At 46.7% G+C, this 12023-nt stretch overlaps 1 protein-coding gene across 30 annotated transcripts in view; it reads right to left on the reverse strand.

Moving 5' to 3' along the window:
* Nucleotides 1-4450: 4450 nt before the first annotated feature.
* Nucleotides 4451-12023, reverse strand: part of Unc79 (unc-79 homolog, NALCN channel complex subunit) — a 261091-nt gene continuing 253518 nt past the window's right edge. For 28 of the 30 annotated variants that reach the window (XM_074067270.1, XM_074067267.1, XM_074067258.1 and 25 more), the window contains 2 exons: nucleotides 11943-11984; nucleotides 4453-10243 (listed from right to left, as the gene is read on the reverse strand). In XM_074067270.1, coding sequence (XP_073923371.1) covers nucleotides 10043-10243; nucleotides 11943-11984 — 243 coding nt within the window. In that variant the 3' untranslated portion in view covers nucleotides 4453-10042. Of the gene's footprint in view, nucleotides 10244-11942; nucleotides 11985-12023 lie in introns of all 30 variants that reach the window. The other 2 variants (XM_074067276.1, XM_074067275.1) reach the window with 1 other exon arrangement.

Raw genomic sequence — 12023 nt, forward strand, 5'->3', positions numbered from 1 at the left:
CATGGCAGGTGAGCCTCACAGGAGTACCAGTCCTTCATACTTTATCCTCTCAGACAGGCCAGGAGGGATGTGGGAAGGGACAGGTGGTTGCCCTGCAGCACTGTTGCCATCTCTGAGATGAGGAGACAGGCCAGAGATAGGTCTGACGACCATCAGGTGCCAGCAAACAGGTATGGGGTGGGGTTGGAACCCAGACCTTCAGGCCAGGCCGTCTCTCCACATCCCCCAATTCCCCATTTCCCAATGGCTTTAGACTGAGCTTAAGGAGGGGTGGTGGAGGGACCTTGCATGCCCATAGATGGGGGCAGGTATCGCCCCAAATGGCCCACAACTGGGGGAGAGGTGGCATCAGCTCAGGGCAGGGACTTGGGCAAGAGTCTGTGTCCCAGGCATCACAGGAATGAGAGAGCCTGGAGGCAATCTCCTCAGCAGTGTCCCTACCACTACCTGGGACTCAAGACTTGTGAGCTGCCATTTATAAGAATTGCCATTTACATGAAGGCACCATCATTACAATTACTGTCACTGCTGTAATCCATAGAGCAGACTTTGCCATCTGGGATCTAGTGACGGCTCCTCTGCCCACTGGCCACCTACATAGGCCCTGCTTTGGCACTAGCAAGGATGGGACACCTCAGTGGGTAGTGGGATACCACAGGCCTCATACATACTCCTGTGTACCCTCAGCCTAGGCGTCCTCAGCAGCAAGTCCAGAACCCACACTGGACAAGGTAGAGCGCAGCGGGCCTGTGTGAGGCTCTGCCCACCTGTGCCCTGGAAGAGGAACCAGGGTCCGCCTGGGAGAGAGGGAAGAGGGGTCAGCTGAGTGAACACACACCTGAAGCCATCAGCAGAGCATACCAGACCCCTCCTTGGTGCCACTTCCATCTCTCTACCTCTTTCTGCACTGGTTCCAGCTTCTACCAACACAGCAAAACTGGTTTCTGACTGCCTGACTGCCCCATGCCCTCTTCCGGGGTCCTGCTGTAGCCAGCAAGGCATGACACAGTGGGACCCACAGGGCCCCTTGCCTAGCATCTGGGGCAGTGACAGAAATACTGCCTTGCACCCATGGGAAAGATGGTCACAGGAAGCTTTCTCCTTCCTTCCTCAATCACTGCACCCAGACACACACACTGCGGGCTAACAAGGAACACTTCTGGTCAGGCTTTGAGAGCCCATCCGGGCTGGCTGCTGGCTCCCTGGTGTGGCCTCCCATGGCCTTGCCTTTAGGCAGCCACTCTACCTAGCTAGTAGACTGCCCGGCCCCCCTGGCACTCAGTACCGTCTGCTCCCCTCTCTCTGCCCAAACTAGCTCAGAGAGAACCTGACAACTCCTCCCCTCCCCCTCCGTAAGACCCATTGGATGTCATAGCTCCATCCCAGGACAGACAAGCTTTAGCCCTGTTGTGGAGTGCCAGGCCCAAGCCTGTGTTCCCCTTCCCACCCCCAGTCCTGCCTGGGCTCTCCTGAACAGGCCTCCTTGGCATTAACTTCAGCTCTCTATCATTTGTTTTTTTTCCTTCATTCATTTAATACCCAAATACAGAATCGACTACAGTCAGTTGCCATGCTAGGCACTGGGGTTTGGCTTTCCCCACCTAAGGTCTCTGCTGGAAACCTCAGAAAGCCTCAGATCCTTGGCTCTGGTAAGCCCTTCTTTGACCTCCCCATCTGTATTCCTGTCCCACCTCCACTCACCCAGCCCCTGCCCATATCACACGCCCACTTCTGGTCTCTCCCTCTACCTGTCCCAAGTTTTTCATTGCTCCCAAGCCTCCTTGAGTCCACCCATTGGTTGCTATGGACCCATCCTTGGCTACAGTCTTAGTCCCACTACCCTGGCCTCTGCTGGCACTGTTGCCCCATCCCTTACAGCTCATCCCAACCCCACAGTCCAACAGCATGCCTCCATGTGCTCCCATTCCTCAGATGGGCTTTGCTGTCCTTGTTGGGTGTGGTCTCCCTCCAGTCTGCGTGTCCAGGTCCCTCTCAGAGGCTGCATCCTCCCTGAGCACTCAGAACATGCGTGCGCGCGCACACACACACACACACACACACACACACACACACACAGAGCAAGAGTTACATGCCCCTTTCCCACATATGGAGCTCTCACTTTTTGTCCTCCCCTGTGGTCATTTCTTGTCATGTTACCCCTGCTGTGCAAACCTGTTAGCCCCTGGAGACCTTTGCTTACTCATACCCTATGTGGACTGGGGACCCATGCCATGTGTTTGGGTTACTGCCTTCCAAGAGGTAGCACTGGATCTTCAATGTGCAAAGATGAGGAACACTCAGGTTCAGCTTGCTAGTACTTAAGCCTGTAAGGCACAAAGATCAGTCCTCTCACAGTGAAAGCAGGTTCTGAGATTTCATGGGACTTACCAGGAATTGGAAAAGCAGCAAGCGGCAGAGCTGCAGTTCAGACCTAGCTCTGCTTGGCTAATAGTTCCAGTTTCTTCCAATCCAGACAGGCCCACAGATTTAAATGCACATTTCAGCCAGATCCACATCCTGTTATCTTTCCAGCCATTTGGCAGCAGACAGGATGCACCGGATGCACCGTTCCTGGGATCCGAAGTCAGGGATTCATGAATCTAACATAGATCACTTAGTTTGTGATCTCATCTGTAAAACTGGGAAGGATAAACCCCGGATGGCTCTTTCCCCCAATTAGCACCATGTGGCTAACTGAGGCTGACTAATTCTAGTCATTCTCTATTCTATTATCTTAGCTCATCTTCAATACACCACTTCTCACCACCTAAGAACAATTGTTGGTCTGAGTATGTGCTTTCTGTCTTTCTCCTCCTGTTAGACTATTAGGTGTATGGCAACAGGGGCCTCCTCTGGTTTTTGGTCTTATTCATTACCAAATCTCCAGCCTTCCAAACACCCAAAAACTCACCTGACACAGGAAATACATGTCGAATTAATTGATTAATGGTGGGTTACAAATTTAACACAGTATACACAGGTATAAAGAAAAGAATATACTATTTATTTCTCACAGCTTTTGGGAGTCCCCACCTCCTTTGGTGCATGCAGTGGGTGAAAGCAGAGAAACTTGAATCTATAGCTGACCGAATTTTGTCCTCCTCACTGGTATCTTTTGGACGACTCAGACTTTGAGGCATCTTCCCTGGGCCTGCTCCACTCTAGGGGGCTCCTACCTGTGGCCCTGAGCAGGGTCTGAGTTGCTGCAGCAGGGAACTGGCCTCAAGCACATGGTGTCTTCTGGGATATCACAGGTCCCTGTTGCAGAGGACTGTCCTGGGCTGCTTCCTGGGCAGGTACCTGTGTCTGACCTCTTAGGGTCACTGGCTGGTCCCCGGTGCTACCACTGCAGATGTTGAGACTGTAAGAGTCTCATCCTCCTGATGGCAGCCTCTGCCCAGCTTCCCATTCTCTCAGCACCAGACCCGTGTGGACTTCTGGCCCCTGCACATTGACTCAGCCAAAAAGGGAAGACTGTGGACGCTTCTTCTGGAGTTTATATGCCACTATCTTCTATGGCTTCCAGGTATATTTCCAAATGGGCAACTACAACATCCTCACCCTGAAGAAGGAAGGTGAAGACATTCCCCCACCCCCCAACCTCCCAGTCCTACGCCACATTTCTCTCCCTTTTTCTTTTGCTGACAATCCACCAGGGTCCAGAAGAGAGGGCTCTCTGCTCCCTTGTCCTGTCTGACCAGAACTTTCCATATAGACTAGCCTCCTCCTGCCCTTCCTGTCCATAGAGCAGTTTCCTTTTCCTGGAAAAGAATAAAAAAACATATTTAGTTATTATTTTCAAAATATTATCCCTATTACAAACACAATCATGTACTTACACCATGAGAAGTCCAAATGCTGACAGAACGTGCCATATGGAGGAGGATTTCCCAGTTGTTCATTCAAACTCAGAATTGTGGGGGAACCTTGAGTCACCACATGAAGCATGGCAGTGTGGGAGCACTACACTCGAAAGAACTAGAGCCAAGGGCCTGTTGCAAGCTGTGATTTCACTTCCGCAAAACACCAGCTGTCACATAGCATTCTAAGCTAAGGAATAAATGGTGCCATGAATGCAAGGCTGTGAGCACAGCCAGCCACACAGAGCAGGGAGTGCTCCAGAAGAGGGTGGTACTTGTGATCCTTCTCCGTCCTAAGCTCACAACTATCACCTCACTCCACATTCTCTTTATAGGAAGGAGAATTATCACCTCTATTTTTCAGGGGATATAACTGAGGCTTAGCGATGCTAAGTGACTTGCTTATGGTCAGAAATCAGGACAGCATCCCACCCCTAGCTGCTAAGCCTGTGTTTGTAGGGGCCCTCTGCTGCCCCCATGGTGGAGCCCAGTTGAAGGCCCTGCACACGCTGCTGTCCCCCAGCCCCCATGCCCTTCTGTCCCCGCCCCACTAGACAGTGCAATCGTCCTCACTTGGAGAGCATCCTTCAGCTTGATTATTTGCTGATTCCTTTCTTTTCCAAGCGGCCACTTCAAGGAGCAGGAAATCAGGGCATCTGCCAGGCAGCCCCAGGAGACTCCCTTCTCCACTGGCCTTGTGGTGGGGGTTGGGGGGGAGAAAAAGGGAGGGCTCTGGGTGCATAATTAAAAAGCTAGCTCTTTTGTTTCTTCAACAACCAGACCCACAAATGCCCTGTGCAGCCTGCAAGGCATAGCTGGTGCCAGGGGCTCACCTTAGCCCACCTACCTGACCTCAGCTCCCCTAAGAAAAATAATCCAGGGTGGTGCTGGGCTGATGTTGGTTCTGTTGAGAGGCAGGGCCTTTGGCAGCCTGTGGCAGGTGGGGCCAAGTGGGGCCGAGAGCATGGCCTCAAGTCTTGCTTTGCTGGCTTGCTGGCTCTGAATGACCCTGTGTAGAGCTCATCCCGCCTGGGCCCATAGGGAGAGGCCAGTTGAAACCAGGGTAGCAAATCCATAGCCTGCAAGGCCAACTGGTGAACCAACCTGTAAACCTGTAAATCCCAGAGGCCACAGGATTTCTGCCTAGATGCTGTGAGATTGGTTCCTCCTGCTTTGGAGGCCAGGTCAGTGGTAGGAAATGGATCAAGCTGGAGCCTACATGCTCTCCCACAAGTATTCAAATAAAAAGAAGAAAGCAAAACATAAAATTTCAAGCTTACCAAACAAAAGATGCTATGGGCCAGGTTCAGCCATCAGGTTGCCAGCTGTACCTTCAGGTCTAAATGGCTCTAAGTTAACCTTGCCTGCTAGATGAGTAGCAAAGTATTTTACCTAGCATTTAACTACCTCTTTATGTAATAGGTAGAACCTGAGCTTTAAAAGCAGACACATTCAGATTCAAATCTTGCTCTCTTGCTGAGGGACTTCGGCAAATATTTAATTTCTGTGCATCAGTGTCTTTATCTCTAATAAGGGGTTAGTAATCGGAGTGCCTACCTCACACCACTGTTGTGAAGACAAAAGGCCATAACTAGACTGAAAGTAACAGCATGTAATATGCCCTCAAATATGGCACCTATCATTACAAGTAATTAAGGACAAGTCTTCTCAGGGTTGAGTGAACTCTGACTAGGTCCCAAATGGAAGAGTTCATCACCACAATCTTCAACTGACACAAGTTTATTCTTTTGCATAAAACTACTTTAGTAATTGGGAAACTAAGTGTGATTTAAGTTGTGATCCATAAATTAATTCCCAAAGAGGAAGAAACTTCATCAGATGGCGTGATTCTGGCTTGATCAAAATTGATGACAATCAACAAACAGATATATCAAATGCAATTTGAGCTGCCTCAGAAAAGCCCTCAGATTTCTCCACCCCATGCTCCTGGCACATTTTAGCCCAAAGAACCTAGAACCAAACAAGAGAAGAAAATGAACAAGCTCTGACTTGGAGTTCACGGCCTTCCCAGTCCTGACGCTACCATCATAAGCTGCATGGCCTTGGATAAGGCACTTAACCGCTGGGCCTCCACTGACCCACCTGCAAAAATGGGAATAATAATAACAGCCATCTCACACAGGGGAGGGGACTAGGAAGTAAGACAACGTTTGCAAAGCGCTTGGGGCCTAGTTAGTAGACACTCAAAAAATGCTGGCTGTTGTGGTTTCCCCTGAATCTCCTTCATAAAAGGCTTACAACTTGCTCCTTGCAGTGGAAAGAACTGGTCAGCCTCAGCCACCACCTCTCACATAACCATAGTCTGATACTATTTCATTGAGTTCAACACACTCCATTGTTTTTAAGAACCTACCATTATTGTCAAAACACCCAATTTGCCCAATATACATATTTGCAAATTAATTCTATTAAAGAGTTGTAATAAAGTGTCTGCATTGTCCAATTAATGCCAGAGGCCCTTCAATCCCAGCTCATGAAAGAGTCTCGGTGGATCACCCATCTCCTTGGATCCAATACAGTCCTATTTGACCTATTGTACCTTGGCAATGGAGACGAAGTTGCTGCAATCACTTGTCCTCGGATGAGACTCTTAGGGAAGAGATTTGATGGAAACATCTTGATGTGTGGCAGAACACTCCTGCATAGAGAGAGCATACAATGGGAGGCTGGACACTCTTGGCTAATGACCAGATATTGACTCCCATTGGTTTTGTAGGTCTTGACTCTGAGGCATTGGCTCAAAGAAAAACCAAATAAGCCTGCAGTTATGAGCTGTTCCCTTGTGTGGTCTTCAGAAGGTAGCACCAGTCTTTCCTGAGGTCCGTGGATTCTGGTAGTCTCCGTTTTACCATCACAGTACCATCATAGTCCTCTGCCCGTTTGAGTTTTCCAACACCCCAGGGAGACAAGTAGATAGCTCCATTTTACAGATAAGGAAATCAGAGGTTCTGAGAGGTTTAATGACTTGTGCAAGGTCACTCAACTAGTAAGAGGCATGCCCATTGTGAAAAATCACTAAGGATGGAATCTATGCATTTGGAGATTTTGGCCCATTCTGCTCTTGGGAATCTCAGAATGTTCTATTCACACTCTGAAGCCAGTTGAATTTCATGAGGGGAAGAAATCTGAGTCTGTTCCTTGGCCTTTCTACAAGTGAATAATTAGTGCTGGCCAAACCTGGACTAGATAGAATTTTGTTGGGATTCCCGTTACCAGTCTTGCTTTTATGGCTGTCACCTGGGGTTGGTGTGTGGTGCAGCAGAAGTTAACAAGGAAGGTATAGGAGCATAATCCTTGGATCATACAGCCTGGACACTAGCCCCGGTTCTGGCCCTTACAAGCTATGTGACCTTGGGCAAGTAGCTTTCCCTCTCTAGGCTTTAACATGAGAATAAAAATAACAATTGAAAACTTTTATTAAACGTTTACCAGTGCCAGTTGTTACCCCAAGTTCATTTTTTTTAATTCTCTTATCATTTTTTACCTTCTTTCAACAATCCTGTGAGGTAGAATGTGTCATTGTCTCCATTTATGGATGAGGAAACACTAATAATGAAATTCCTAAGCCCCTGAGGTGGTAGGGAAAATATATCCACGAAAGGGTTTCAGCTCAGCCCTTCTTAGTGGGGAAGAGGTCAGCACACTCTCTGTAAAGGGTCAGATGATGAATATTTTAACTTTCTGAGCCACAGTCTCTCTTGCAACTCTCCATCTCTACCACTGCACCACAAAAGCAGCCATAGACAATAAGTACATAGTGGGTAGGGTTGCTTCCAATAAAACTCCACAAAAACAGGTAGTGTCTGGGCTGCATCTGGGTGTGGACTGTAGTTTGCTGGCCCTTAACCTAGGTGAAAAGCTCCTCTTCCTTCCTATTTAATCCAATTCAACTACTGCAAATCCCCTCTCTTCCTGTCTTCTAAGTCAGGCATTTAGAAGTTGAGCCCAACTTACACAGAGTAACCAAAGACAAGGCCACCAAGAATTAATGAATGCAGCGTAGGGTGGGTAACTTTCTGGTTTCTATCAGTCAGCAGAGTGGCAGTGTGCCACAGGGACAGTATTTGGGTCAGGTTGGCAGGAAAAGGGGTTCCAGTTCTCAAGGACAAGAAGAGAGATTTGCCTGGATGGGACCTAGTCTCCAAGTGGTAACTGGAAATAGATCTAGACAGTAGAAAGCATCTCCAGCCCTTACAGTGGAGTGCAAATACAAAGAGAAGTTGAGGTAGAAGCCTGTCTAAAGAACTGGGCAAAGATGGGGTTGGAGAAGAAGCTGGGATAATTTTGAGCCTAGAAAAGGCCAGGCCACCAAAATTCAGGCTGTCTGAAGCAGGGTAGGCATAGGAATAGCCACAAGTGAGGTCTACAGCTAAGCTTGCACAGGAAAGTAAGCAAAATCCTTCATCAGGAAAGAAGCCAGGACCTCCTTCTCCAGCCTGTACCACTTTGAAAGCTTGCACAAAAAGAAAATGTTACAATTCACCCCTTACCAAGCCACTGAGTAGCTCAAGAAAGACCTGTTGCTTCATTGAATCCATTCAATTTAACAGACATTAATGAAACTTGTACTGTATGCCAAACCCTGGGGATAGCGATATTGCACACCCTCAAAGCCATCACCAGTTACAGGTGAGGTCAATACATGCACAACTTACTGTAAGTGTAAGACAAGGCACAACATTCACAGAAGCACTGTCAAAGATGGCTGGCGCAGAAGAGAATTAGGACTGCAGGAAGGCCTTTCAGAAGAGTGTATTAGGAAGATATAAAGAGTAACACACTTCTGCCATTTTTATTATACAGGGCCCAATAGGTTCCACAGATTTTCACAAGGACGAAGATCTGCCACCCTTTCTAGAATTCATGGGAAGCACTTACACATCTGAGGACTCGTTTTCCCCTGGCAAGCATGAACATATCAGACCTCCCAGGAGAAAAGGGAAGGCTCTCCTAACCAACATTAAAAAAAAAAAGAAAATGAATTATTTCATGCCCTCAAAGTGCTTCCGAGACAATGGACTTCAGCTAAATTTTGTATTTTCTTCACCAAATGCCCTGAAAGAGAGCCTCTTCCTCTTACTAACTGCAGTCTTAAGAGAAGTTAGGAGTTGTAAAAGTTAAGAAATGGTTGTCAGGAACTAAACTCTAGCTCTACAAACTGATTTTAAAAAACCCCAGGCTCACAAAGATAATAAAAAAATGCATTTAATAGCATGTCAATATACAGCTTAAATGTGTAGTAAGTCTTCTTTTAGTCAGTGCATTACAGGGATAAAGAAGAGAAATTTCATTCGGAATGCACAGTCAAATGCTAGGGATAAGTATGGATAAGTCTCGGTGCTCTTATGCTATTAAAATTCTGTTTTATGAAACATAACTCCAGGTGCAGTGCTCTGTGCCAACGCAGGACTTGCCTGGTCCAGTATGCGATCTACAATTTAAATTGAATTGTATACAAGTATTAACAAAAGAATAAAATTTATTATTCACAAAACTAAAGTAGTTATCATAAAGCTTACAAGAAAGTACAGCCTACAACCAATGAGTTGAAAAACTAGTTTTAAAAATAATAAAACTTACTGGACACCTTTGGAAAATAATACTAGAAAACAAAGAAAACAATTGGCACAGTTTAACCACCTAATTTCTAAGTGCACTTTGTAATGTTCCTTTGCAAGCTGCCACTTTTCCCAGGATAATGACAAAAAGCTCCAGTCAGGTGTCACTGGCTTATGGTGACTTTTTTTTATTGCATTGCCAAGAGTGGATTTTAAGAAAAAACACTACAAAGGTTTCAAAAACCCTATTTATTCTCTATCATCAAAAATAGCAACAGGGGGACTTATACAACTTTTCTGTGAGTACCCACCAGTCTATTTTTTTTTCTTTAAAAAAAATAGAAGTTAGTTAAAGAAAAATGATTTGGTTTTTAAAAAATAATGTAAGGAAACACTTAATCAGATAGCCCAAGGAGTCATCAGAAATATGTGTAGCAAGAAAGCTTCATTTGTGGCCCTCTCCGGCCTTCGCACGTCTTTTACTAAACTAGAAAGAGAATGTACAGTACCAATATGTTCCCCAACTTGCTTGGATCAAATTGTTTGTTTTTAAACCCATTATTGCTAAACCAGAGTGTTGACACTGAGAGCCAAGGAGTCCACTCATAGAGGATAAAATTGAGAGGCTGCTTCCGAGGACTGGATTTCCACCTGGGCCATTTTGAACTGGGTGCACCGCAGCCACTTGCGGAGGGCCGCCAGGCCAGCACTGCTCTGGCCCGAGCCGGGCAGCGTCCTTAGGCGGTGGTGGTTCACGTTGTTCTGAATAGCCTGGAGGCGAAGCTGAAGGCCCGCAGATAAGTGCTGTTAAGAAAGGGCAGACCGTTTAGTTGCTTCCTCCTAGTGCACAGGGCAGCCCAGGGAAAGGCAATGTGAGCTTGTCAGCAGGCAGAACTTGGGCCTGGCTCAAGAGTGTTCTGGACTGAAGACAGCAAATCTTCAAATCCGGCAGTGCTCAAGGCAGGGGACATGGGCTCATCCTATGTTTCTAGAGACACCCTAGCCCAATTCCACCCAAATAACTATGTGCCCATCTTGATTGATTCATTGCAATTGGAATGTGAAACTGACATGCAGTATCTGGGCTAACTAACACATATACTTGTCCCCAGCAACTATTCATATTCAGCTTGGTGTACTGGTTACGTGCCCAGGATCAAATCATGGTTCCTCTATGGGCAACTCTGGGAACAAGGTTTATCAATCTGTGTCAGGGTGTTCTCACGGGTAGAATGGGGGCAATTACACTTACTTTGGGGGTGGTTGCAGGACAAGTGAGTTAATACAATGTTTAGAGGAGAACTTGGCACATAGTGAGTGCGCATTACATTTTAGTATTATTATAGTCTCTCTGTCCTTATGTCGTTGACATGAAGAAGCTAGGTCGAAAGCCTTTCTTCTTTCTCCTAGCTTCTCATCAAGTTCTCTTGTCCTCTTCTCAGCACTTTGTGCAATATAAAACTGACACAGACTGCCACAAAGCAGAGAAACCATGGGACAAGCAATTTGGAATGCTTACAGATGGGAGTACAAGCAACTCACTTTCACAGATGAGGTTCTCAACGGTGCCTATGCCCATCCTGCCGGTGGCCATAGATAGCCCTGATGCCAGTCAGGACGCAAAGGCTGTGGCTCTATAGTCAGCTGCCTTGCTCTCTCTTGGTATATAGGTATAATGACTCCAGACCATCTTCCTTCCACTAGCATCTCTCCCCAACTCAGAGAAGAAGTCCAGGAAGAGAACTTCCATTCTCTACCCCACACCCCCTGTACTCCCAGTGCCCCAGATGGAGCAGTGTTTGGCTTTGCTATCTTAATGTTAAACATCAATAACTAATTAGGAAATTTTACCTTCTATCCCAGATTGAATGTTAATGTTAAGCCTCAAATAACTATGTTTGCTACTCATGAAGTATGTTTGCCCCTACAGCGATAAAATGTCACTAAGGTGAGGCCTGGGATTGGGAAATACATTTAGTCAGGGTCTTTCCCTTCCAGGCTATGGGACCCTGTATGAGTCACTCTTCCTTTTGTTCTAAATTTTTTCATATGTAAAACAAAGGGGGTAGGTTTCTTCTAGCTCAATTCTGTCATTCATTCAATGTCATCTTTCTTAGTAGAATTCTTCCCATCCCAGAAAATCAATCTTAAGTGGTCAGGAAACATCATTAGATGTGCCTGGGATCAGTCCCCGTGGGTATTTCTCCAAAAATAGGGTAGCTTTTGGCCCTGTATTGTAACTGCACTCAGACCCAGGGACTACCCTCAATCCCTGCACCCTCATCAACAGTGAGCAGTGGGGACAAGGCTCTTGACGTTGCACTCTGCCTGTAGGCCCCTCACCTGGCCCCCAGGTCTCCTGTATAATCAATCACCCCTCTAAGACCGGGAGCAGGTGGAATTCCTCCTTCTCCATAGTAAGTGCAGTGTCAATAATCCCTATGAAAGTTTTGATGTTCTCTAGAGAAAACTAAGCTTCCAGCCAGCACAAGGGTTGACTTACCTTGAGATTTGACTGAATCATTGGCAACCACATAGGTATCAGCTGTATGGAGAAAGACAGAGTCTCATTAATATTGTTTTC

The sequence above is a fragment of the Castor canadensis genome, chromosome 3, assembly GCF_047511655.1.
Source record: "Castor canadensis chromosome 3, mCasCan1.hap1v2, whole genome shotgun sequence".
NCBI lineage: Eukaryota > Metazoa > Chordata > Mammalia > Rodentia > Castoridae > Castor > Castor canadensis.